The 26608-nt window shown below is 37.2% G+C and overlaps 7 protein-coding genes and 3 long non-coding RNA genes across 16 annotated transcripts; 7 read left to right on the plus strand and 3 right to left on the minus strand.

Moving 5' to 3' along the window:
* Positions 1-3425: 3425 nt before the first annotated feature.
* Positions 3426-4451, plus strand: LOC116931413 (NPC intracellular cholesterol transporter 2 homolog a). Its single transcript, XM_032939006.2, has 5 exons — positions 3426-3586; positions 3723-3827; positions 3899-3962; positions 4031-4145; positions 4252-4451. Exons 1-5 carry the CDS (start codon positions 3514-3516, stop codon positions 4333-4335), a joined length of 441 nt encoding a protein of 146 aa, XP_032794897.2. The 5' UTR covers positions 3426-3513; the 3' UTR covers positions 4336-4451.
* A 2679-nt stretch (positions 4452-7130) lies between these two features.
* On the plus strand, positions 7131-8799 carry LOC116931248 (isoaspartyl peptidase/L-asparaginase). The gene is made up of 5 exons (XM_032938825.2): positions 7131-7722; positions 7793-8018; positions 8076-8212; positions 8269-8379; positions 8445-8799. The coding sequence occupies exons 1-5, from the start codon at positions 7449-7451 to the stop codon at positions 8648-8650; spliced, it is 954 nt and encodes a 317-aa protein (XP_032794716.1). The 5' UTR covers positions 7131-7448; the 3' UTR covers positions 8651-8799.
* Positions 8800-8942: 143 nt separating this feature from the next.
* On the plus strand, positions 8943-10169 carry LOC116931381 (dual specificity protein phosphatase 23). 3 transcript variants are annotated; one of them, XM_032938977.2, is made up of 3 exons: positions 8943-9398; positions 9468-9530; positions 9988-10091. In XM_032938977.2, exons 1-3 carry the CDS (start codon positions 9129-9131, stop codon positions 9988-9990), a joined length of 336 nt encoding a protein of 111 aa, XP_032794868.2. In that variant the 5' UTR covers positions 8943-9128; the 3' UTR covers positions 9991-10091. The 3 variants fall into 3 exon arrangements, with proteins under 3 accessions (XP_032794868.2, XP_032794858.2, XP_032794850.2); XM_032938967.2 differs by lacking the exon at positions 9988-10091 and having other exon boundaries at positions 8943-9089; positions 9149-9398; positions 9468-9908; XM_032938959.2 differs by having other exon boundaries at positions 9468-10169.
* Positions 9900-10663, minus strand: LOC116931435. The gene is made up of 2 exons (XR_004398977.2): positions 10521-10663; positions 9900-10460 (listed from the first exon to the last, which is right to left on the minus strand). It is a non-coding gene; the product is annotated as an uncharacterized LOC116931435 (long non-coding RNA).
* LOC116931273 (NPC intracellular cholesterol transporter 2 homolog a) lies at positions 10374-11762 on the plus strand. Its single transcript, XM_032938857.2, has 6 exons — positions 10374-10595; positions 10712-10937; positions 10996-11100; positions 11177-11240; positions 11306-11420; positions 11554-11762. The coding sequence occupies exons 1-6, from the start codon at positions 10374-10376 to the stop codon at positions 11635-11637; spliced, it is 816 nt and encodes a 271-aa protein (XP_032794748.2). The 3' UTR covers positions 11638-11762.
* Positions 11763-11958: 196 nt separating this feature from the next.
* Positions 11959-14836, plus strand: LOC116931319 (cyclin-dependent kinase 2-interacting protein). Of its 3 annotated transcripts, none has more exons than XM_045178070.1 (9): positions 11959-12070; positions 12258-12432; positions 12566-12722; positions 12796-12874; positions 12939-13083; positions 13144-13362; positions 13422-13544; positions 14357-14592; positions 14665-14836. In XM_045178070.1, exons 2-6 carry the CDS (start codon positions 12375-12377, stop codon positions 13338-13340), a joined length of 636 nt encoding a protein of 211 aa, XP_045034005.1. In that variant the 5' UTR covers positions 11959-12070; positions 12258-12374; the 3' UTR covers positions 13341-13362; positions 13422-13544; positions 14357-14592; positions 14665-14836. The 3 variants fall into 3 exon arrangements, with proteins under 3 accessions (XP_045034005.1, XP_045034010.1, XP_045034007.1); XM_045178075.1 differs by having other exon boundaries at positions 13451-13544; XM_045178072.1 differs by lacking the exon at positions 13422-13544.
* On the minus strand, positions 13567-16404 carry LOC116931141 (cysteine sulfinic acid decarboxylase). Of its 2 annotated transcripts, XM_032938685.2 has the most exons (7): positions 15591-16389; positions 15275-15509; positions 14869-15088; positions 14648-14795; positions 14361-14589; positions 14008-14202; positions 13567-13937 (listed from the first exon to the last, which is right to left on the minus strand). In XM_032938685.2, the coding sequence occupies exons 1-7, from the start codon at positions 15929-15931 to the stop codon at positions 13764-13766; spliced, it is 1542 nt and encodes a 513-aa protein (XP_032794576.2). In that variant the 5' UTR covers positions 15932-16389; the 3' UTR covers positions 13567-13763. The 2 variants fall into 2 exon arrangements, with proteins under 2 accessions (XP_032794576.2, XP_032794568.2); XM_032938677.2 differs by having other exon boundaries at positions 14869-15509; positions 15591-16404.
* Positions 16405-17009: 605 nt separating this feature from the next.
* LOC123475604 lies at positions 17010-19023 on the plus strand. Its single transcript, XM_045178548.1, is given in 8 exon segments — positions 17010-17280; positions 17337-17482; positions 17546-17711; positions 17784-17891; positions 17961-18305; positions 18376-18633; positions 18636-18776; positions 18835-19023. Coding segments are annotated over 8 exon segments (1521 nt in total). The 3' UTR covers positions 18921-19023.
* A 1166-nt stretch (positions 19024-20189) lies between these two features.
* On the minus strand, positions 20190-21385 carry LOC116933747. Its single transcript, XR_006650567.1, has 2 exons — positions 20382-21385; positions 20190-20323 (listed from the first exon to the last, which is right to left on the minus strand). It is a non-coding gene; the product is annotated as an uncharacterized LOC116933747 (long non-coding RNA).
* Positions 21345-22501, plus strand: LOC123475457. 2 transcript variants are annotated; one of them, XR_006650575.1, is made up of 5 exons: positions 21345-21629; positions 21715-21850; positions 21967-22064; positions 22127-22207; positions 22296-22501. It is a non-coding gene; the product is annotated as an uncharacterized LOC123475457 (long non-coding RNA). The 2 variants fall into 2 exon arrangements; XR_006650574.1 differs by having other exon boundaries at positions 21348-21629; positions 22127-22501.
* The last annotated feature ends 4107 nt before the right edge of the window (positions 22502-26608 follow it).

Here is a 26608-nt window from a genome sequence, read left to right on the forward strand (position 1 = left end):
TATTTCTGGCTATATAGAGCTTATTATCTGACTTATCCATCTATGGGCATCAACAGTGCGGCCGGGTAGAGAGTCATCAGGGAGTAACCGTCGTCATGACGAGGCTCCGCAAAATTATAGTGGCGCAGCAGCAGGCTCGTTCAGTTTGTCCCCACTGTGTCTGGCGTGAATACGAATCTCGTGATGTCAATCTACTACCAATGGGGAGAAAGACATCCTCCCACCATACGGGTGGATAATAAATACAGGACAAGAGAATCTGCTGCCCGCGTAAATATTTAATATACTGCAGCCCGTGTTATGTAGTCACGTACGGCATTATCGAAAACTTTTCTCGATGCGAGACTCGAATAATCGAACGCTAAAGCCGCGTCAACTGTCAACTGACTTTTTTTGTTTCTGTAGCGACACGCGTTGAATGTTTTAAGGAAAAGGTTTTTTTAAAAAAGAACAGAAAAGTTTAGGGAGTTTTCAAACTCAACTTTTTTGCTGTGTGGAGATGTACAGCAAAGTGACACCACACCTCGGGTCCTATAGCCGCCAAGTTGCAAGTCTCTTCCTCTGTTTGGTGATAAAAAGTTGGGCCTAACCGTTTGCGAGATAGACGTCACCGTTGACGTCACGGCATTGATTTCTCACCCTCCTGCCCCCCCTAGTTGTCTCCTCCTCTTTACTTATCCGTTCCCAAGGTTTCCAACACGCCTTGGTCGCACGTTAAGCTTAAGACTCCGTGCATAGAGGTACAGCTGCAAATCCAAATGAGGTGAGTTTTTTTTGTGTTTTAGATAGAGGACACTAAATGGAAATTTCAGATATTGTTGATATGGGAGAACGTGTCGCCTCCTGTTATGAATCTAATGAATTCTTTTTACTTGAATTTTAAGAAATTCTAGAAGAGAATCATTTATCATGGTTTCTGATTAGCTTCTTAAAGTTAATTTGTCTATGTTTTAATAGGCTGAACAGGATTTTAACTGAATATTCAAAAACACTATCAGAAAACTGTGTTAAACACGGATGTTTTGGGGTGTTTCTAGTTGGGAACAACAGGAGCCTTCAGTTATCTGTTGCATCAAGTAGAAAGCTCCATCGAGTTATTATTCTTTTATAATAGGTTCTATTAATGTGTTTTCGCTGTAACACATACAAACATGTAGCACAATAGTGAAGAGCTGCAAGTGCAAAGTGCGGTGTGGCGGACACGCGCAGCACAGCCGGACTTGTGCAGCTGTGTGTCATCAATTTAGTGACTGGGCTGTATACAATCAAGACCGTGCGATGCTGTTATCGATTTGAGGACGTATAGCCTCATGCAGTAATAGATTGGGCGATGCACCGCAATAACGCGCACGTCCAAGTCGTCGTCTCACGCTCTATCCCCTATCTTCTACTCCATTATCGGTGGAATGGGAAACACGCAGCACATAGACGTGCAACGTGAACCATGCTGAACAGCAATGATTTATCGATATGGTGTGTGGCAGTAATTATATGTGGCCAGTCGCATTGAGGCGGCTCAGCTGTTTTGATAAAGACGTGCCTACTGTGTGTAGACTGAAATAAAGAACAAAATGGTGTATAGGCTATAGTAGTTGTCGTTATGACTACAAGAATAGGCTGCTTGTAATCAAATGTATTTGCTTGTTTATTCTTTCCTGGTAACCTTCTTTGTGCCCACGCATGTATCGACTCGATGTTTCCTACTTTCTCCCATTTTATATTGTTCTTTTGAAACATTCGAGAGTAAATTATCCGTAATTGAATTTTCTATTCGCAGATGTAAAAATGAAGAAGGTCGTGCGTCAGACTGCAAAACGAAACAACATTGTATATGCTTATGAGGTATGATGAATTAATGGTGCATTCTGGCCAGGCGGTTTTTAGATGCAGAGAGCGCATTAGGAAGGCAGGCGATGCGAAAAAAAAATTGGTTTCTGGGTTGGTATGTAGCTTTTTTCATGGCACAGAGATAATCGAATTTATACGGGACGAGCGCATGCATGATTGACTTCTCCATGTCCGCTTTTTACAAAAAGAAGAGCAAGGAAAATGTCTGTGATGGAGATATAAGTCCCCTAGTTTCTTGAATGCGACCGGCTTCATCCTTCAGACTGGCAGCCTTTTTTCCTCCCCAGAAAAGGCCCTCGTCTTTTCAATCAAGAGGCCAACTCAAGTCAAGTCATTCAATTCAATGAAAGCACAGCCAAAAAATCGTTGAAATAATTAGGCTGCGCCTTGACAGACATATAGGGCTTTATTGTAAATCTGTCATCGATCGAAACTCATCTTTTCGTATAGATGTTCTTTAAATGGGACTGCCATTTTTCCCGTCTAGATTAGGGAACTTGATCACAACAAACGAAGGTCTCGAAACTTCGTTTTTATTTTACTGTAAGACCAGGAAGTAGGAATGGATTGATAACAATCTTCAATAGCCGGCTGGTTAACTTTCAATCAACGTTTCAAAAATACCCCGTTAGGGAACTTTGACATTTAGACTGGCCGTCCAGTTTGAACGATAAATGTTCCGTTTCTGGTTTTGCGATCCTACTAGTTACATAGAGTGAACCACTTCACTTGTATATTTGAAGTTTTTTTTCTTTACTCTTCAATTATTTTGAATTATAACCTTCCTGGAAGCGCGGCGGCTCTAAGAATTCGCTGCAGTTTGGCTGACGTTTAGGCTGTCCAGCATTCCAACTTGATTTTAACTACACAACGAACGAGGGGATCGCCCTTCAGTTGAACGTAATTCGATTTGTACTTAAAGTAATGCACCAAAGCCCTCTGTAAGCGGATTTCAATGGTAATACGAGCACAAAACTTTGAATGGGAATTTCAAGGCAAAGAGAAGGGAACCTATACAAAATTTTGCCACTTAAAATTTTTTTTTTTTTTTAGAGAGAAAAACAAATTTTATTTCGTGCGCTAATCAAATGTTTTTAACGTTCTCCCCCGCAAATAAAAGATTGCCCCATGTCGAATTTGATTAGTCTAGACAGGGAATACGGAAGAGATTATTTTCTTTTCTACCGATGTGCATCATAAAAAAATATGTCAGGCTGACACCAATATGTTTTAGTTATCTTGATGAGTGCTGCGATCATCCCTACGTAACCAGGGGTAACGAAAAAGACCCAAACTATTGAGGCAATCGAATCCGTGTCACAACTAACTTTATTTACCTGTCAGTTCCTGAATCGATAGCAGACGTACCTTTACCGTTTCGTTTGCGTAAAAGACACCCAAGTTATTGTTCATCAAACAACCTATGGACTTCGAGATACAATAACAAATAGAAAAAAATTATCGATTCCACTTCCTTATCCACATACTTTGTAGGATTGTAGGATTCGTTGACACGACAGGAGCAGAGGCTTTGAGGTGGTTTAACGCAATGAAAATTGAAAGGTGATAAGCATCGCGAAATTGAGGTGGTATAAAAAGGGTGGCCATTTCTTCCAGTTGGTCACTTCATTCGCTGCATTGCCGAACAGAAAAACAACGTTGAAAATGTTCAAAGTAGCCATCGCCGCTTGTGCCTTCCTTCTTGTCGCTGTCTCAGCCACACCCTTCAGGGATTGCGGTAATGAATTTTTGTTACTCCAGTTTTTTAATTTTTGTTATTTTTTTTTTCAACGATCCAATCACGTATCCAAGTCGAGTTTGCTTGTTACTGACTATCGTTTTTGTTTCCTTCTTTATCTGTGTTATCTATTCAGGATCAACTGCCGCTCTGACCGCTGTGCGCGTACCAGGTTGCAATGCCCTTCCTTGCCTCGTTTACCGTGGAACAAACGTCTCTGTCGAATACGATTTCACTGCAAGTATGAATGAAAACAAGTTTTTTTTTTAATATTTGATAAAACGGACATGTAACATTTTCAATTTTGAATAGCTGATCCTACCAACACGTTGACCACCGATGTGAAGGGCGTTATTAGCGGTGCCACCCTTCCTTGGTATGCAAAAATAATTACAAGCCATTATTTCTGCCTAATCAACAGATTTATTAACAATCGACTTGTAGGCCAGGCGTTTTCCCACCTGCTTGTGAGGACGTGAAAGTTGGCGATTGCCCAGTGACCGTGTCTGAGCCTATTACCATGAGTACACTTCTGGTTCTATCTCCTAGTTTTCCTTCGGTAAGTTTTACTTTTTTAAAAGTCAAGGAAGCTTAGCAGATTCTTCATGGACTGGCTTTCATGAGCAATAGATTGCCTATTAAAACGTTGTGTCTGAAATATTCAGGTGAACGCAAAGGCCATCTGGAGCCTTCGTGACGATAACGACAACGTTATCGTTTGCTTCGAAGTCACCGTCACTCTCCTGTAAATTGTCAGACTATCAACAACTGCAAAAAGTGTCAGGTTTTAAATCGAATATTGGCTGACCAACTTCGTGTTCCAAAAAAAAATTTCTGCGAATGAATAAATCAATTTAAACTCAAATAAGTATAAAAACTTACTGATGAGAGAAGCTGATTGGCTTTACAAATTCAAAACGAAAGCAAGACTAAATATGTTGCTCAGGGAGTTTGTATGGCAAGTTTTTAGTGCCACCTATTTCACCTCAACCCGTCACCTCAACCCATCACCTCAACCCGTCACCTCAACCCTTCACCTCAACCCTTCACCTCAACCTGGCTATTTTTTTGGCGCCATCTAGCGGCCATATAATGAATAGTCCTACGAACTATAGAGACCGGCATCTCCCTCGATTTTTCCATCGATTTTGACACCAGTAGCGCCACATGCTGCGTGAATTTTAACAAGCCGTGCGCGGAACAGTTCTTCCTGTCAGCTGAGTTCATAGTTAAAATATCAGTTTTATTCGAAAAGTGCCTCACGTGTGGGGCATCTATAGAACTTTCTATCCTCGAAAAACACGTTACAAACTGGTAAGTTTCAGACCCCAAATTTAAAACTAAACCATTTTTTAACAGGGCTGGTAAATTTGTAATAAGTCTGTGCAAGAATCTAATGTCACAGTGCTGACTGCTGAGTGTTCGATATAAGAAGTTAGTGCAATAGTAGCTTAATATATACCTTTGTATTAATCCCTATGAGTTTGTTTACCCTAAATTAACCTAACCTAATATCACATTGATTTCATCTATTTGTTTTTTTGTAGTTTTATCCCCCACAGGAGAAACCCGCGTTCTAGAAACAGTATTCAAGTTCACTTTTGCCTCCTGTCAGCCGAATTCGAAGAACTGTTCCGCGCACGGCTTGTTAAAATTCACGCAGCATGTGGCGCTACTGGTGTCAAAATCGAGGGAAAAATCGAGGGAGATGCCGGTCTCTATAGTTTGTAGGACTATTCATTATATTGGCCGCTAGATGGCGCCAAAAAAATAGCCAGGTTGAGGTGAAGGGTTGAGGTGAAGGGTTGAGGTGACGGGTTGAGGTGATGGGTTGAGGTGACGGGTTGAGGTGAAGGGTTGAGGTGACGGGTTGAGGTGATGGGTTGAGGTGACGGGTTGAGGTGAAATAGGTGGCACTAAAAACTTGCCATACAAAGCATGGTTCAAGAATTTTTATCAAGTAAGGAAACACACACAGCAGAACCAATTGCGTTCCACCAATGGGAATGACCGACACGTCGTCCACAAAATAGCTGCAATCGGATTCGTCTGAAAAATATTGCAATAGGATATATATAAATCGCGTATAGTATATAAAGCGCGGCGGCTTTCCGAAAATGCAATCAGTTCACTTGAAAATTAGCCCTGCATTAGGTAATAACTTTTTCTTCTTTTACACCATTCTTTTTTATTTCTACTTTTGTCACATGTGTGCATGATACTTTTAGTTAAACATTTACTACCGGTACATTCTTTAAAGACATTAAAATAGACTGAACGAAGTATTTGCTGATTCTATTTTGTTGAATAATTGAATTTTTTTTGTCAGGTCAACCATGAAATTCTTTATCGTTACGGTTTTGGTGATTACCTTTATCGATCAGAGCATTGGAGGAATATGTCCTAACCCACAAGCTTATAGAGGTACAGCAGTAGCAGATCCTTGGGGCACGTTTCGCGGCGAATGTGTCTCTTTTTACAAGGTATGCCTATTCATTTCTTAGCTGTGTTCTGTAACCTAAACTCGAGATATTACTTTGAAGAAATGTTCTGGAGACCACCGTCCTACAACGCAATGGAGGAGAGGAAAACGGGTTAAAAATGCAAATATACCCTTTGGCACAGGAATAGCATCTTTTACGAACGGAAATCGTTACGTCGGCAGCAATTGTAACAAACCTCGCCCATGTGGGCATGTTGCAATTTACGTTGGTCAGAATTCGCAAGGAATTCAAGTTTGGGATCAGTGGAAGGGTCAACTTGTTCACCAACGAACACTTTACTTTGGTAGGGGCAGCAGCAGCAACAATGGAGATCAGTTCTACGTCATTAACTAACTGATTTTTCAATGAGGGCTAGATTTTCCTTTTGATTTACAAAGGGGATCTAAACACCATTTATTTCCACTTCCTTTTTTCGTTTTTCTACCTTAGGCTGCTTATAACTTTTAAACGGCATTATAGACCTTGCTGCTGGTAGGCCAGTAATAAGCGTTTTCGTAGCACTACTAATTGGCAAGCAAACACCTGAATATTTAGTTTGTGGGAACACAGTGGCAAAAATGAGTTTAAAAAAAAAAGGGTGGAGCTACACTCTATACATTACAGAGTTCACCGAAGTTTTCCAGCTAATAGTTGCATCTTTCACACAGAGAGGAAATAATCACAATATTGGCGGCACAAGGGTCTTCCTTGTTAAACAGAGAAGGAATAGACGGCCCTTGTTGTTTGTTTGTTTTTTTTTGTTTGTTTTTTCTAATTCATTGCCTGAATTTTTCATTGAATGGTTAAAATACATTTGGAATTGTACGACCGCTCAGATCTTTTAATGATGTAAAGCGTTCGGAATATGCTATTAATTGTCATAGAACTTTAAATAGGCAAAATACGACGTAATCACGAAAGTAGTGAAAATATAAAATGTATCTGTTCTTTTTATTTGACAGTGGGCCTTTTCAAATCTGCCTGTGCAATATTATTTTTTCTGTAAGATTAAAAAAAAAAAAGAGAAGAAAAATTTCGGTTGCCATGACGCAAGAAACGCAATATTCGTCTGCTATATCGCTCTTCAAAACTTGTTTTTGATTAAATCATCAAAATTCATCTCTTATTTCGTGTCGCGTGCTTTAGTGTTCTGCGATAACCGGATCTATGGGGGACGCAACTAAAGCAGCCTGTATTTTAACATTCTTATGTGGCGTTTTTATTGGGTATAAGTTAAAAGGTTGGCGGATCGAGTGGCTGAAACGAAGGCGGGAGAGACTAGCCAACAAGTTACTGGAAACCCATAAAGAAATCGAATTGTTATCTAAGTCAAATTAAAAGCATATTATCGAGTTACCTATAAAATTTAATTTTTTGTTATGAATAAAGTAGAGCCTGTTGTAGTAATTCATGGTGGGGCCTGGGCAATACCTGAAAATATTAGTGATGCAAGCAGAAATGGGGTCAAGTTAGCGGCTAGAAAAGCTTATGAAATTTTGAAACATGGTGGTTCAGCTCTTGATGCTGTTGAAGCGGCAGTTGTTATTCTTGAAGATGAACCAGTTTTTGATGCAGGGAAAGGCTCATGCTTGAATGCTGCCGGTTTGATTGAAATGGATGCTTCTATTATGGATGGCACTTCTCTGAAAGCTGGTAATTTTTCTAACATTTAGACTGTGCCAACAGCCATTTGTCATCTCACACTTAAGACATTCTGATTTAGGAGCTGTTGCAGCAGTTGCAAACATAAGCAACCCAATTTGTTTAGCTCGGATGGTTATGGAACAAACTGACCATTGCTTGCTTGTGGGTGAAGGAGCAAATATGTTTGCCAATGAATGCAATGTCCCCAGCGTGGATCCATCAAGTTTGGTCACTGAAGCCTGTCTTGAAGAATGGCAGACTTTCGAAAAATATAAAAGTGCTGTAGATTCTTTATTCAACAACCAGTAAGTACTTTTTGTTTTTTATTTTTGCATCAGATGATTGTATTCTTAATGTTTTAGAATCACCTCACTGCCACTTGGGCATGACACCGTCGGAGCTGTTGCCATGGACGCCAACGGGCGAATTGCAGCCGCTACATCCACTGGAGGTATCACCGGTAAAAGAGTGGGCCGGGTTGGAGATAGTCCTTTAATAGGTAATGCCTTGTTCAACCATAAATAAAATATCTGGTTTAACTTCTAATTATTCCAGGAAGTGGAACTTATGCAATTGACGAAATCGGTGGCGTGTCCTGTACTGGCCATGGAGAGTCTATCATAAAAATATGTTTAGCCAAACATATAATCTGTTTGATGGAAAGCGGTAAATGTTTATGTCTATTCATCATCTAGCAACATAACACCTTTATATCCCATATGGAATTGTAGGCATGAAAGCTCAAGAAGCTGTCGAGCAATCCCTGCAGTTAATGAATTCAAGAGTAAAAGGTGCAGGCGGTGCCATTTGCATCAGCGCTTCCGGTGAACCTGCTTTTCACTTCACCACTGAGCGAATGGCGTGGGCAATTGCCAAAGCGGACGTCTTGTCCTGGGGCCTCGACCCAAAAGAAAGTAACGTTGAAAAGATGGCCTGAAATCGTTTTCATCTGCCTTCAACTATTTAGTGCAAAGTAACCAGCAATTTTTAGACGTATAGTGCAATTGCGGGCTGGGCCCAGTATCATTTTTTAAAAGGCGGTTGTAACGTGCGGAAATGAATAGAGGTTGAAACCGCTTTCAGTTATCTGCGGCCTTGAAATCACAATCTACTATCATGTGCCAATCGTAGCGTTCGTTCATATGTTTTTCTTCTCCATACGGCAATGTTTATTTGAGGCATAAATATTATATTTTTAATGACCTTGCTGGCTGTGGTTTCAGAATGGAAACTGATAACCAGGCGTCCTTCGAATGAAAAGGAATTGACCAACGGCCCGGTCGGTTTTTAACTGTATTATTCATCAAGGTTGAAGGCATTCGTATCCGAGGAAACGGTCGGAACCGGGATTTCGCTGTTGAAAATTGGATTAGAATGTAACAAGCATTTGAAAGTACAGGTTGTGTCTATTCGCTATGTGCTCAACAACTCCCAGGAACTTCTCGTGGCTGGAGGATCGTAAGATTGCTGCCCTGGCTTTCCCTGATAAGCGAGAGGATTTAGAATTTCTCGTGAATCACGGCATCCGCTACCTGGTTACTTTGACCAAAGAATTACAACCACGCACGGAAGAAGTACCAGCACTAATTGGAGTTAACGTTTGTGTTGATGATTACTGCACTTTCACTTTGGAACAAGTGCAGCAGTTTATTGGAATTTGTGAAAAGGCTTTGGAAGAAAATCAGGTCACAGATATTGCGCAGTTTTAAAGAAAGTTAACCTGTTTTTCTTAATCTTTATTTGCTTTATCGTAGGGGGTTGCTGTGCATTGCCGTGCTGGAATCGGAAGGACAGGAACCCTTCTTGCATGCTACCTAGTACGGTTTAAACATTTAAACCCCGAAGAGGCTATTTTGCATGTCAGAACTGCACGACCGCATTCGATTGAAACCGTAGATCAAGAAAAAACTGTAACCGAATATTTCGAGTTTTTGCACAGGATGCCAAGTGTTGAAGCGGCTGCAAAATAGTCTTGTTTTTCCACTCCATCGAATAATCATTATTTTTACTATACATCTTAAAATACGTGTTTTCTGTTTTGCCTGATTGGCAATTTTGAAGGGGATGCCATTCTTTAATATCGAATACCGCCCGGTGAATTTTTATGATTTAAGTATCAACTCTGATACACGAAGCTTATCGACTTTTCATAAAAGCTGTTGTTCGAAAACAATATTAAAGAGGCATTTTTGTTTGTTTGTTCGTTTGTTTTTTTACGTAATCTGAAAGGTTTTGTTTGTTTGTTTTTTTTGTTTTTTTCGGGTCACTTTCTAGTGACTATTGGTATTGACGTGGCAGCCTGTGGGAACTTGCCTTAATTCCTAGTAACAGTTTTGCCTTCAATTTTTGCTGCATGTGTGATGCCTATACTTAAAAACCCTGATAAATCTGGCTGACTACATGCCTTACACTTAAAGGTAAAGCGTTGCTTTCTAAATATACGTTGTCAGAATCTGTCCATTTTTCTTTTCTTTTACAATGCTAACCTAGGGTAAGGTGAGCTGATCTACTGGAGGTACTGTAGATAAAGCGGCCATAAACGGGCCGTAACGAAGCCGTCGTTGATTACTCCCGAGGCCTGGTGACGGGTGACCTATTACACAAATATACTAGAATATTTACAGAGGTAATATGCATCATTAATCATAACTGAATCGTAAATGGTGAGCACTCAAATGATACATACACTCTTCCCTGTCGGGACTGAAAGTATCACGCAACTGAGCTCCCGGCACCCACGTCTCTTACTTTTGAGAGAAAAAAGTCACGAATACGGAAGAGATAATTTTTTCACGTTACGTCTCTACCTTCCGCGTGCCATTAGCAAATGTCAGGTCCAATATTCACTGTATCAGCAAACCCAGGAAAATCACAATGATGAGGTGATAACACCTTAACTTAGGCATCCTAGTAAAGGATCTCTGGGTTCCTGAATAGATAAAACAAAAAGGTAAGACATAAGACCGAAAATTGCTCTAATTTTGTATTGGTTTGCCAGATATTTTGCGCCCTATTAACCCGTCGGCAGACACACAACAATGATTTCCGCGTCGTTATCGACATAGTGAACGTTATAGGTAATCATATAAAAGGACATTCATTTCTTCCATTGCTTCATTCGCTGCAACTCCTAGCAAATTCAATCATCAAAATGTTTAAGGTAACCATCGCCGCCTGTGCCCTTCTGATTGCCACCGTCTCTGCGACTCCTTTTAGGGATTGTGGTAATTTTTCATTTCTTGTTTCTTTTTGTTATTTGAATTTAAACTGATTTCAATGCAGGATCTACATCAACATTAACCGCTGTGCGTGTTCCTGGTTGTGAGGTACTACCCTGCATCGTCTACCGTGGAACCAACGTCTCCGTCGAGTATGATTTCGTATCAGGTGTGTATATAAAAACAAACCTATTATAACAATCAAATTCTACGTTCTAATTTATTGTAATTGTCTTTTTGGATAGCTGTTTCTACTAACACGTTGACGACAGACGTGAAGGGCGTTATTGGTGGCGTATCTCTTCCTTGGTATACGATTTCAAAATGTTAAAAAACAATAGAAATCGAGTTCTTTGTTGATGTTTTATCATTAGGCCTGGTAGATTTCCTCCTGCTTGCGAGGACGTAAAAGTTGGTGACTGCCCTGTGGCAGTGGCTGAGCCCATTACCATGTCAACCCTTCTAGTTCTATCTCCTGCCTTCCCTTCGGTAAGCTTCGTCCAATAATACTGCTTGTGTTAAGAAGAGAAACACTTTTGTCCTACCTGAAAGGCGATGTCCCATGTAGAGCTAACGTACCACTCAAAATGTTAAAGCAATTACATTTCACATTCCATTTTAGGTCAATGCTAAAGCCATCTGGGAACTTCGCGACGATAGTGATAGCACTCTTGTTTGCTTCGAAGTCACTGTCAAACTTCTATAAATCAAGGGATCCACATCTTCTGCCGAAGGCATTACGGTTAACTTCATAGAGTGTTTTCTTACATGCATGTCAAGGTTTCTTTAAGATTCATGCGATTTTAATAAATTTCAACGAGTTCCTTGAAATGAATTTGTTCCTTCTCTGCAATGTCGGACGAATTTTTTTCGTTGTATGTACATGGATGATGGTCTTAAAGCGAATAATCTCGTTCAGCCAACTTATGTACTTTTTGAAATGTATAGTTTTTTTTTATACAATTTTTTAGTTTTAGCACAGACTAAGAGGTAAAGACTACGATCGGGGATAGGGCTGAGAGGAATGATCAAATCAATGCTCGTCCTATGCCGTATGGCGGCGCGTCGAACGAACTTTCTGAAAGCCATTATTTTTCCTCGTTTGCTTACTGATTTGGGTCTTCACACACCGTAAACTTGTAAGTAAACCATTAACCTTTCAATGTTGTTTTTTTTTGTAGATATAGCTTAGATATTCCCCTTGTTGTGTGAATTTTTTTAAATTTCTATCTGATCTCTAGTCATGATCTATAAATTCCTTTATTAAACCACCTTTTTCCCCCTTTTTCCCCCACCCCCTCTTTCTTTCTTTTGAAAACATAACAGGTATTTGAGTTTACAGGCCTTAAGCATTAAGTAGGCCTTGTGTCTGTCTGCCGATGTTTAAAACTTTTCGGAGAGTACGACCGTACGAGGGAGAATTGTGAATGCATTGGCGTTTGTATGTTACTGTGTACTACTCTAAACTGTAATACTCTTGAAATGGACACATCTTTCACACGTAAGTTGAAGAGCACGATGGCAGTTGAATGGTTGAATTTGTGTTTTGACATTTTATTGTTTAATTTGCTGAGCTTGCACCCAGTTTCACGAATATGGTTTCTCATGGAAATATGCAATGTTTTTTTTTATAGTGAGCAACAGCCCGTCACCTGTAAAAAAATCGGGAAACTCTCAGCGAGCATTTGAACTAGCTGGTGAGTTATATAGCCTGGTCCAACAATGGTTTCTCTTAATCACTACTGGAAGAAATATAATCAATAACATACTGCAGCTGAAAACAAAATTGTGGTAAATTTTCAATTAAATAATGGCAAGGGTGTGTGTTTAAGTTCCTAAGCCCTGCATATCATCAACTGAACAGGGAAAATCCAGGTAATGCTGCTGATTTGTCGGAACTACAATTCCAGTGTGATCAACTTGGATCAGCTGTTTCTGAACTGGTAATGTTTTAAAAAATTAGACACAGTTACTAAATTACTAATTTACTAATTTGATACTACTTAGGAGGTGCTGCCTAAACTAATGGAAAAAATACAAGACCAGTACAAAGCATTGGAGAAATTGGGAGAGCTCCATAAAAAAATTGGTTCAAACATCACAAGTGATTTCACACCGCTAATGTTTCTTACTTGGCCAAACTCCAAATTTGGTAATAAGAGATTTTCAACTCATTATGGTGATGAACAAGGTAATAATTTTTATCGTTTAGTTCTAGTTGTCACTGCCATTAAAGATGCCTTTAATGAGGAGTTGCAATTGAAAAAATGCATTGCTGAAAATGTGGCACATTGTCAGCAGAAACAAATGCTTGATTTACATAAAATTGCATGGGTCCATCAAGTATATGTAACTTCTGCAACTAAGCTCCAGTTAGAATCCCTTTTGGTAGAAACTGGTCAACGTTGAAGACATTTATTGGCTGTTGAAGGTATGGAAATTACATAACTGATTTTGAAATGAGTTTACTAGTTTATTTTATTTTACAAGTTATTGTGAGAGCTGTGTTATTGATACAGCCTTACAGCCTTTACAACATCTTCGTTTTCAACAATATTTGAAAAATTAATGCTGCATTTGCCACATAGACTTCTGTCGTAGCTGAATTAAGTAGTAAGCTTTCAAACACTAAAGATGATTTCGCGTAGTATTTTATTTTCGACGATTCACGTCTTATTTTTTTTCTCTTTATTGGAGAAGTTTATTTCCTATATTAGAATTTCTATTTAAGATCGGTATGTTTGATGCGTTAAATGCCGTACAACATCGATTTTTAAAAAAGCGGTTTGAAAAATTTCTTGAAATGCAGAAAATGCTATTTAACATGACTTGTTAGAGATCGCATCCGAGACGCTCAATCTCTTCAGCGAAGAATTCCATATCTTTGGCATTAACACCCGAGCTTTGCAGAACTAGCCGGAAAAAATTTGGCAAATTTCTCAGCGGTTGGTAGGTTATCATCATGCTGCCTTTTTTGATCATACGTTCTTTGATCTTGGGAGCGATCTAAATCGAATGCGCCATTAGATAAAAAAATTCTATTTTACATTCTAAATCGAAATAAGATCCATCATACTCTGTGTAGTTTTTCATGATAATCTTCATCCCGCTGAGAATTTCGAAGGCTTGGCGGGATGTACCAAAAGCATACGTTCACAAATGGTGGCTCCTCTAGTACTAGTTTGAAACCTTCGCGATCGCGAATATGTGAAGTGAAATAGGCTGTATTTTCAAAGAGCGTATCCACATGCTTTTCCAAGCCCAAACTTCCCTGCGATAAGTTGAGAAGAAGGTTAAGAGTAATGGCATTAAGATACTTGCTCGCTACTTTCAATTGGTTAGCAACATTTCCTCTTAAAGTTTATTCTATGCAATAATTCGACCAATGTTTTTATTTTTATTTTTTCTCTTTCTTGGTGGAAAAGTTACCTTTGCTTGCCACATCAGCCAGAACTTGAGGACGTCTGCTCGTCGGCCGCATTGCAGATATTTGTCTCCAACGTCCCACTTAGGATCATAAAACTTATCTTTTTGAAACAAATAAGAAGCTGAAGCGGAATTGGCCTCTAGCAAAAGGTTTGCATGTCGAGTCAAAAAGGTGGAACACTGCTGAGGTACCCCAAGCAATTTGTGGGGGTTCCACGTTACTGAATCGGCTCTGGTTAGTAAGATTAAACAAGTTCAGTTGCTTCTTTGAATGATAAAGACATTTTTACCGCTCAATTCCCTTTAGGATATCACGATGCTTTGTGGACATAAGAGCGCCACCTCCCCATGCTGCGTCTACATGCATCCATAGACCAAATTCCTGACATAAGTCAGCGATCCCGTCAAGGGGATCTGTTGAGCCTAATACGGTGGTTCCTATGGTTATGAACAATATACAATACCGATAATTAAAATAAGTAAGATTTCGATATTGGCAAATTATATTAACCGGCTGTGGCCGACACCATAAAGGGTCTGGCACCCTCCCTGAGAGCTCGTTGTATTTCTTCTCGAAGATGTGCGAGATTCATTCGACCATCGCTATCCACGTCTACTAGATAAAGATTGGATGAGCCTATTCCTAGGAGGAAGCAAGCTTTCTTGATTGAATAATGGGCATCTTTAGATGTCAACACCACTAGGCGACGTGATGCAAAAGTTCCTTTTTCCTGAAATTTCAACAAAATATGAAGAATCAGTTTCCTGCCTTTGAATGATGCAATGCAGCTTTGTTTGCTAGAAATTGCAGTCTTGTAAGTAAACGAAATATTTATTGTGGTTGAACTTGATTTAATTACTGTAAGAAATTTTAACAGTTTTGATGAAACTGGTTGAAATAGAGTCCTTGGGCTTACTTTTAAATCCGGCATAGCGTGATGACGAGCACATTGAATCCCGTATGTATTAGCCATTGAACCTCCTGGGCAAAAAACTCCATCACCACTGCCGTCCGGGAATCCTACATAACGTCGCATTTCGCGAAGAAGCTTATGCTCGAGGAGCGTAAAAACAGGAGCAACTTCGTACGTATAAACACTGGGATTCAAAGAATCTGTTACCCACTGGGCCACAAGTCCGTAAGGATCCAAACTAATTTAAGGAAAAGAAAAATTTAATGCAAGTTAAATATTTGGTGTGGCATTATCGGTAGATTAATATGTTTTTCTTTACCTTGAGAATAGTTGATTAATGAAATGTGGATGGCCAGTCTTTACGCTGTAACGTACAACGTTTTTTATAAGCTTGATAAGGTTCTCATCCGATTCAGGATTTTTTGGCAGCTCTTCTCCCAGTAAAGCCATCAAAGATTCTGGCTCCATCCATTCGATGACTAAACTATCATTAGACGTTCCCTGGAATACAGCTTCTTTCAACAGAACATCAATAACCTGCCGCATGAATTGTTCGTGGTGCTCTTGGGAAGGTTTTGTTGGAAAGCGATCAATTAAAGTTGGTGTTTCAGAGCTCAGTTTGCAATGCGATTCAACGTTGCTAGTGTTGTCTTTTTGCATTGTGGAAAAAGTCGTGTAACGCGCAACACGGTTTAAAGCTACCGACAAGCAGTGAAAAACTGAAAGACCAATTGTGATCAGCTGTTATATACCCTCGACACTAAAATGGCTACACCGTACGTTCGATCTTACTGATCGCCTGTGAATTCGATGCAGGGGGGAAACTGAAACGACTTCACCAACCTTATTCCCTACCATGGCAGGACATATTCCAAACGAAGGATTTCCGTCGTGTTTTTACGAAGGAAGACAGCAATTACAGTTTGATTTTCTATTTTCATTTTGTGGCGAGCATTTGATTTACCATCGATCGCATCCGACCAGTTGAAGCTAGTTAAGCGTTTTTTTTTTATTGTCATGTAATTGGCACTCAATTTCCTTCGCTGTGTCTCGTATCAGGTTTTTTTCTCAAAACAAGTTTGCTAAAAATTTCTATCTTTGGCGTATTGGACCATGGTTCTCCAGGGCCCATGTTTTCCCCTCTGATTCGCTCTCGCTAGGGAACGCCTACCCGCCATAGAAGGTATTCAAGTTTACAGGCCTTAACCATTAAGTAGGCCTTGGGAGTATACGGGGCTCAAGTGTCAAGAAGTGCTTTTGTCCCGTAGATACCAGGTGGCACTGGTTGGTGTTTGTGCTGTACCCAACACAGTCTCAGTGACTCGAGTCCAACCTCGGACCTTTTCAGCTTTGAAAGTTAGGTCCAAGGTTGGACTCGAGTCTTCACTACTGTTATCGTCGGATAACCGCTAGGGGGGGACGTTAGAAAATCCGTCAAGCAATTTTCACGCCATTATCGTGATATTATTGTTTTTAAACGATTAATCGAAATTCCAGGGATGTAATTAATCAATGTTAATGATATATTTTGTGGGTGGAATTTTAAGGGCTTCAAGCTTGTGATTTAACATTAGCTTTCCCTTTCATATAAAATTTCAGAAAAGTCGTTTGGTACTACCGTTTAGTTCCACCCGATTTGTTATTGTTTGTCAGTGGTTTCTCAAAACATTGAAATTCAAAATTGTGTGGTTTTTTTTTTTGCTAATCTGGGACATTGGTTCAACATAAAAGAACTGAGATGGAGGAAGACGAGGAATCGCGATCTCGTAAATTAGTGAAAGAATTTTTAGCAAGTTTAAAGAAAAGCGAAAATTCCCGGAAGAATAAGGAAAGACGAGAATCTAAACGAAAGGAAGCTGGATATCCAAGCAAACGACCAAAATGCTTTGTAAAATTGGACGGTGTTAAGGTGAAATTGACAATAAATATGAAGAAAGGTAGTGGATACCAAACAGAGGCTGAAAGCTCTAATTTTGGTCCACCAGTCACAGTTCCCGATTTATCACAAGGTATACATAAAGCAAGTCAATATCGGAGTGTATGTTAATGTGTTGTCTATTTACAGATAATATTGATGACTTGGCAGGTTGTGAACTTCCCATAGATACACCAAGTGAATCAAGAGCCTCTTATCAAACATCTCAGACTGAGTGGAAAAGTCGCATGGAAGGTCAAGATTTGAAGTGGAAGGAGACAAGAGATTACATACACGTAGAGAGCATGAAGAGCTTTAGCATAAACAAGGCTTCTATTTGTGCACTGTGCCAAAACCAGGCATCTGTTAGGTGTCAAACTTGCCGATACCACCTTTGTCCTACATGTGACATATCTATTCATTCCAAGCAAGTAACTCATCAGCGTAAATGTGAAGTCAATAACTGCCTCCATTTGCTTCAGTGCACTGAATTCCTGACTAATGAGGGGAACTTAATAACTCTGAGTATTATTTTTATTTTTATGTATACCTAATATTATTCTATTGTGCTAATCCCGTCTTTTGTTTCATTTTCAGACATACCTTTGCCAATGTTTATTCCCGAACAATGTGACAATTGCTTAGGAATCAGCTGCATTCTAGCAGTTGCCGGCAAGAGTAGAACAGCTCTAATTAACCATCTTGGTAATCAAACGATTTGTGAAAAATAATCATATACTAACATAAATTTGTTTATTTCTAGGCCGTTTTGATTGCTTTTGTACAGTTTTTTGCCGTTAAGAAAAGTACTGTTTTCAGAGTTAAGAAGAAATGCACGCAGAAGAGAAACAACTAAAAAAAGAAAGGAAGCCGTGAAAGCCGAGGGTGAACCCTCGTCAAGACCTCGTTGTTTGGGTGCTTTGCGTTCACCAGAAAATAGTGAATCTACAAAAAGGAAGAAAACAGCTAAATCATTAGCTACAAAGAAACCTCGCATGGATAATCCTGATAATAGTGTTAGTTCTCCTTCTGCAAATGTGTTTTCAACTGCATTGGAAAGTGATATTACTCAACTTGATGATAGGTTTGATGTTTCCCGTCAAGAAAAGCTTGCACAAAGTCAGTTTTAAGTGATCTTATTTATTATCCCTCGTATTCTTTTTAAATTTGTTTTTATTCTTGTGCACAGGTGGTGAACAATTGTTGAAAATGATTGTTGATGTAACAACTATTTTTAATGATATTCCTTCAAGCTGCTACCCAGAAAATGAAAACGCAAAGGGTGCTTCTTGGGCAGAAAGAATGGAAAACATGGATTCTTTGTGGGAGGGAGTCAGAGAATCTGTTTACGACAATTTCCTTTCAAAGCAGGCTTATCCATTGGTAATTCAGTGTGATAACTGCTCGCAGTCACTTTCTGGAGGGAGAGCTATCAGGTGTTTGACATGCAAAAACATTATTGTGGGGACTGTGATTTTTCCTTTCATGCCCAGCAACCATTTCATAATCGATGGTTAGTTTCCAGCGATAGTTGGTACTCCTTGAAAACTATGGAATTTGTGGATTCCACTGGGAAACTCGTAGAGAAAGGTACAACAGTATTTTCTCATCTTATTGCTTTTAAATTATTATTTATTATTTTTTTCAGATGTTCCAGTCCCCTGTTTTAAACCCCATCAATGTACTTTGTGTGGTTCACCTGCTGTACACATTGAATCAGGATCTCGTGTGTAATAAATTACTTGAAGAGTCATTTTTTTGTTATTTCTATATATTTGAATAATTTGTAAAATACAAATATTCTTGAAGTGCACAATACACTAAATATCAACCAATTGCTGATGATTATTCACTGCGAAGTTTAATGACTTCGGTTTATAATAATTTAAATTCTCGCGCTGGTGAAGGTGTTGGTATGTAAGGAGACAAGACTTATCCGGGCGAATGGATGGAAAATTCATTTTCGCATAAGGTACCTATAGTCGTAAGCGATATAGACTATAGTTGTCAGCCGAAAGAGATGTGTTTTGTTTTATGACAGTAATTTACTCCCTTGTACGGAACTGTCTATTTTTGTAAATGATTTATTTGAAGCTATAATACATCTAAAAATGCGTAAAACATCACGAAATTTGATAGTTCTTAAGGAGATCTATCTAAATATATAATATTTATTATAAAAATGTAAAAAGTAAAAGTTTCTCATACAAAAGTTCTTCCGTTTTGTCTACAGAGTCGCCTACAGAACTGGGTCGCTATAAAAGTATGAGTAAAAAAATCCGTTTTCAGGGGATTTCGATATTATTGACATTTTTAAATAAATTTTATATGAAAAGATAGATCTCATCAAGAGCTATCGAATTATGTAAAGTTTTAGGCTTTTTGAGATATATTTAAGCTGTAAATAAATTTTTGAAAAACATAGACAGTTCCGTACTAGTGAGTAATTTACTACCATAACTTAAAATTTTAATTTACAAGTTATGAAATTGAATTACCCATTATATATTCACAGAAAAATACGTATCCGATTAAGAGCTTTCATAGGATATAAATTTCAATTGAATCGAAGCTGTTAAAAATTTTAATTCATTTTTTTTTAGATCTCTTTCTTCCGCCTTCGCTAAAATCGCTTTGACCAAGAGTGGCAACATTGCTTTCAAAAATGACATGCTAGCAATCTGGTTGTCTGCTTTACAAGTTGCTCAAAATTAAGTCATGCCGGTCATGACACATTATATCTTTTCAATTTTTGTTCGTTTTTTGTTATATTTTACTCAATAATTGTTTTAATTGTCCCATAATTGTTCAAATTGTTATTGCAAGATTGCAAGAAAAATGCAGAACTGTTTTTAAACTTATGCAAAAAAGCTATAATTTGTTTAAGTAAAAAAAAGTTTAAGTTTTTGTTGTGAAGCAATCCTAATTTGTTTCAATTGTCCCATAAATGTTTTTTTTGTGATATTTTGGTATTCTATAACATATTTTGAATAAAAGTTTGAATTGTTTTAAAATTTGAAATGTATTTGCATCATGACATTCCAATAATCAATACTTTTAAAAACAGTCTACACGTTTGATTGCTGCAGGAGTGCAGGTTGCTTGACAATTGTAGCTCTCTGGGCCTCAACTTTGTTCTAAAAAAGAAGATATTACAGTAAACAATAATAAAGATGTACAACAATAATTTGCTACCTTTTCTTCCCACATTTTCTTCACTTTGTTGCAGAGTTCTTCTTCGGAACACTTAGTCCGACTGTGAGGAATATAAACAATTATGGCTTCACTTTTAACATCGGACAGGTGAATTAGGAAAATATCAGGGGACATTGGGAAATACTCTTTGCATAATTTCAGACGGGATGTTGAAGCACTTTGTTGTGGAGTAAATTCCATGAGAGGAGATTAAATTTGAGGTGAGAATTGCAATTTGAGAATTGTAATGTGAGAATTGTAATTTGAGAATTGAAATGTGAGAATTTGAATTTGAATTGTAATTATTATAAATTGCTAGTATTTTGACACCTGACAGTTGCTCAGCATCCAGCCTCTGTTTGGTATCCACTACCTTTCTTCATATTTATTGTCAATTTCACCTTAACACCGTCCAATTTTACAAAGCATTTTGGTCGTTTGCTTGGATATCCAGCTTCCTTTCGTTTAGATTCTCGTCTTTCCTTATTCTTCCGGGAATTTTCGCTTTTCTTTAAACTTGCTAAAAATTCTTTCACTAATTTACGAGATCGCGATTCCTCGTCTTCCTCCATCTCAGTTCTTTTATGTTGAACCAATGTCCCAGATTAGCAAAAAAAAAAACCACACAATTTTGAATTTCAATGTTTTGAGAAACCACTGACAAACAATAACAAATCGGGTGGAACTAAACGGTAGTACCAAACGACTTTTCTGAAATTTTATATGAAAGGGAAAGCTAATGTTAAATCACAAGCTTGAAGCCCTTAAAATTCCACCCACAAAATATATCATTAACATTGATTAATTACATCCCTGGAATTTCGATTAATCGTTTAAAAACAATAATATCACGATAATGGCGTGAAAATTGCTTGACGGATTTTCTAACGTCCCCCCCTAGCGGTTATCCGACGATAACAGTAGTGAAGACTCGAGTCCAACCTTGGACCTAACTTTCAAAGCTGAAAAGGTCCGAGGTTGGACTCGAGTCACTGAGACTGTGTTGGCTGTACCAGGTAATTTGAAAGGTAAAATCGCTCGTAACAAAAATTGGGGCGCTAAAAGGACTTTATTTCAATTACCCAAAGGGTTTCTAACCGGGATTTTTTTTTGCTGGTATGGTTGTTTTTTTTCTGGTGTGGGTGCATTTAGTTCTCGATTGCCCATTAGGTGGTTTTCGCCGATTAGGCAGGCGAAAATAAAAAATAATAAGTTTTCACGTGAAGGATAGGGGTATACTTTTTAAAAGTGAGTTAATTGACTACTTTTAATTCGGAATGACGATTACTGTAGGGTCACTACAGGGTGATTAAGTGTAATTTTCTTTTCTTAGCGCCATTAGCGAGTCCTTTCATATGTTGTATAGAAATCGGTCGTTCGAAAATACCTGATATGGATGCAAATTGCAAATAAAAGAGCTCGTCTGGATAAAATATACGAGCAGAGGAAGCAGTGTGAAAAACGAAAAGGTAACATGTTTACTGAGATTTTATTGAGGATATTAAACAATTTGTAAGCTTATGTTTGGCTATAGTAGGTGTAGTTGTTATTTAAATTGACATGTTTATTCGAATGTTTTTTACAGAGTTAGCAGGAAGGACTGTGGAATCTTATGAGAAATTAGTAGATTGAAGTATATCGTGTTTGGTACTTCTTTGATACCTTGTTTGACAGATGTTTTCAGTAAGTGTTAAACTAAGTTGGTTTTTCGAATAATAACCTTTTTTTTTTATTAATTTAAATAGATCAAAAACCATTAGTTGCAGTTCGTACATATATTCGGGAAAACCAATTTTACCAATAGCTCAACACAATCTTCTACTTAGGTTAGGGGAATATCATTTTCTAGTGTTATTAGTAATATTTATAATTTGGGAATCTAATTTAAAGTCATTTATACTGTTTTTTTTATAGGAAGTGAACAGGTTTTTTATTTGAATAATAACCTAGTTTTTTTTATTTCAATAAATCATCCCCATATTTGATATATCAGACTCAGAAAATAACCTAAATCAAATATAAAACAATAAGTTTCAAAATAAAAACTAAAATATCAAGGTATCATATTATGTATCCTCTAATTCTAAAATTTAAAACAAGAAAAAAGTGAAGATAGAAAATAAAAAATTATAAAAGCTAAAACCACTTTGTTTTTTGTTTTGTTTTTCAAAGCACCTAGTTTAACAAGAAAAAGAATCACTTAATCCAAATTAGCGTTCAATTCTAATTATGACGAGTGATTTTTATCGAATTCCAACAGATGTCGTTTTTTGCGGATTTTGACAAAAGTGGGAAGGCCCTTCCCACTTTTTCATTTTTGGCCAAATTTCAAATTTTTCTTAAAATACACGATTTCGATTCAGAATTGAATGATAATCATGAAAATCAAGTTGATTTTTCAATAAGCCTTAGAGTTGATGAACTAAACGTAAAAATCTAAAACTAAAGTTAAGGTGCTAAAAGCACTTTGTTTTTTCCTATGTTTTTAGAGGCACATAGTTTAACAAGAAAATGAATCACTTAATCCAAATTAGCGTTCATTTCTAATTATGACGAGTGAATTTTATCGAATTCCAACAGATGTCGTTTTTTGCGGATTTTGACAAAAGTGGTAAGGCTATACCCTTCCCACTTTTTCATTTTTGGCCAAATTTCAAATTTTTATAAAAATACACGATTTCGATTCAGAATTGAATGATTATCATGAAAATCAAGCTGATTTTTCAATAAGCCTTAGAGTTTATGAACTAAACGTAAAAAACAAAAATTAAAGTTAAGGTGCTAAAACCACTTTGTTTTTTGTTATGTTTTTAAAAGCGCCTGGTTTAACAAGAAAATGAATCACTTAATCCAAATCAGCGTTCAATTTCTAATTATGACGAGTGAATTTTATCGAATTCCAACAGATGTCGTTTTTTGCGGATTTTGACAAAAGTGGGAAGGCTATACCCTTCCCACTTTTTCATTTTTGGCCAAATTTCAAATTTTTCTTAAAATACACGATTTCCATTCAGAATTGAATGATAATCATGAAAATCAAGTTGATTATTCAATAAGCCTTAGAGTTTATGAACTAAACGTAAAAATCTAAAACTAAAGTTAAGGTGCTAAAAGCACTTTGTTTTTTCCTATGTTTTTAGAGGCGCATAGTTTAACAAGAAAATGAATCACTTAATCCAAATTAGCGTTAATATCTAATTATGACGAGTGAATTTTATCAAATTCCAACAGATGTCGTTTTTTGCGGATTTTGACAAAAGTGGGAAGGCTATACCCTTCCCACTTTTTCATTTTTGGCCAAATTTTAAATTTTTATTAAAATACACGATTTCCATTCAGAATTGAATGATAATCATGAAAATCAAGTTGATTTTTCAATAAGCCTTAGAGTTTATGAACTAAATGTAAAAAACAAAAACTAAAGTTAAGGTGCTAAAACCACTTTGTTTTTTGTTATGTTTTTAAAAGCGCCTGGTTTAACAAGAAAATGAATCAATTAATCCAAATCAGCAATCAATTTGGATTATACTGTGTGACTTTTGTCGAATTCTAATAGATGTCGTTCTTTGCGGATTTTGACAAAAGTAGGAAGGCTATACCCTTCCCACTTTTTCATTTTTGGCCAAATTTCAAATTTTGCTTAAAATACATGATTTCGATTCAGAATGGTATGAAAATCACGGAAATCAGGTTAATTTTTCTGTTGGTCTTATAGTTTTTGGTTTAAACGTTAAAAACCATAAATTAAGTTGGTGCGCTAACAGCACTGTTTTCGTTAATTTTTAAAACGGCTAGTTTAACGAGAAAACCAATGACGAAATCGAAATCAGCGTTCAATTTCGATTATGCCGTGTGATTTTTGGATAATTTCAAGAGATGTCGTTTTTGGCCGATTTTGACAAAAGTAGGAAGGCTATACCCTTCCCACTTTTTCATTTTTGGCCAAATTTCAAATTTTGCTTAAAATACATGATTTCGATTCAGAATGGTATGAAAATCGCGGAAATCAGATTAATTGTTCTGTTGGTCTTATAGTTTTTGGTTTAAACGTTAAAAACCATAAATTAAGTTGGTGCGCTAACAGCACTGTTTTCGTTAATTTTTAAAACGGCTAGTTTAACGAGAAAACCAATGACGAAATCGAAATCAGCGTTCAATTTCGATTATGCCGTGTGATTTTTGGATAATTTCAAGAGATGTCGTTTTTGGCCGATTTTGACAAAAGTAGGAAGGCTATACCCTTCCCACTTTTTCATTTTTGGCCAAATTTCAAATTTTGCTTAAAATACATGATTTCGATTCAGAATGGTATGAAAATCGCGGAAATCAGGTTAATTGTTCTGTTGGTCTTATAGTTTTTGGTTTAAACGTTAAAAACCATAAATTAAGTTGGTGCGCTAACAGCACTGTTTTCGTTAATTTTTAAAACGGCTAGTTTAACGAGAAAACCAATGACGAAATCGAAATCAGCGTTCAATTTCGATTATGCCGTGTGATTTTGGATAATTTCAAGAGATGTCGTTTTTGGCCGATTTTGACAAAAGTAGGAAGGCTATACCCTTCCCACTTTTTCATTTTTGGCCAAATTTCAAATTTTGCTTAAAATACATGATTTCGATTCAGAATGGTATGAAAATCGCGGAAATCCGGTTAATTGTTCTGTTGGTCTTATAGTTTTTGGTTTAAACGTTAAAAACCATAAATTAAGTTGGTGCGCTAACAGCACTGTTTTCGTTAATTTTTAAAACGGCTAGTTTAACGAGAAAACCAATGACGAAATCGAAATCAGCGTTCAATTTCGATTATGCCGTGTGATTTTTGGATAATTTCAAGAGATGTCGTTTTTGGCCGATTTTGACAAAAGTAGGAAGGCTATACCCTTCCCACTTTTTCATTTATGGCCAAATTTCAAATTTTGCTTAAAATACATGATTTCGATTCAGAATGGTATGAAAATCACGGAAATCAGGTTAATTTATCTGTTGGTCTTATAGTTTTTGTTTTAAACGTTAAAAACCATAAATTAAGTTGGTGCGCTAACAGCACTGTTTTCGTTAATTTTTAAAACGGCTAGTTTAACGAGAAAACCAATGACGAAATCGAAATCAGCGTTCAATTTCGATTATGCCGTGTGATTTTTGGATAATTTCAAGAGATGTCATTTTTGGCCGATTTTGACAAAAGTAGGAAGGCTATATACCCTTCCCACTTTTTCATTTTTGGCCAAATTTCAAATTTTGCTTAAAATACATGATTTCGATTCAGAATGGTACGAAAATCACGGAAATCAGGTTAATTTTTCTGCTGGTCTTATAGTTTTTGTTTTAAACGTTAAAAACCATAAATTAAGTTGGTGCGCTAACAGCACTGTTTTCGTTAATTTTTAAAACGGCTAGTTAAACGAGAAAACCAATGACGAAATCGAAATCAGCGTTCAATTTCGATTATGCCGTGTGATTTTTGGATAATTTCAAGAGATGTCGTTTTTGGCCGATTTTGACAAAAGTAGGAAGGCTATACCCTTCCCACTTTTTCATTTTTGGCCAAATTTCAAATTTTGCTTAAAATACATGATTTCGATTCAGAATGGTATGAAAATCGCGGAAATCAGGTTAATTGTTCTGTTGGTCTTATAGTTTTTGGTTTAAACGTTAAAAACCATAAATTAAGTTGGTGCGCTAACAGCACTGTTTTCGTTAATTTTTAAAACGGCTAGTTTAACGAGAAAACCAATGACGAAATCAAAATCAGCGTTCAATTTCGATTATGCCGTGTGATTTTTGGATAATTTCAAGAGATGTCGTTTTTGGCCGATTTTGACAAAAGTAGGAAGGCTATACCCTTCCCACTTTTTCATTTTTGGCCAAATTTCAAATTTTGCTTAAAATACATGATTTCGATTCAGAATGGTATGAAAATCGCGGAAATCAGGTTAATTGTTCTGTTGGTCTTATAGTTTTTGGTTTAAACGTTAAAAACCATAAATTAAGTTGGTGCGCTAACAGCACTGTTTTCGTTAATTTTTAAAACGGCTAGTTTAACGAGAAAACCAATGACGAAATCGAAATCAGCGTTCAATTTCGATTATGCCGTGTGATTTTCGGATAATTTCAAGAGATGTCGTTTTTGGCCGATTTTGACAAAAGTAGGAAGGCTATACCCTTCCCACTTTTTCATTTTTGGCCAAATTTCAAATTTTGCTTAAAATACATGATTTCGATTCAGAA

This window comes from Daphnia magna, linkage group LG1 (genome assembly GCF_020631705.1).
Source record: "Daphnia magna isolate NIES linkage group LG1, ASM2063170v1.1, whole genome shotgun sequence".
In the NCBI taxonomy this organism is placed as follows: Eukaryota; Metazoa; Arthropoda; class Branchiopoda; order Diplostraca; family Daphniidae; genus Daphnia; species Daphnia magna.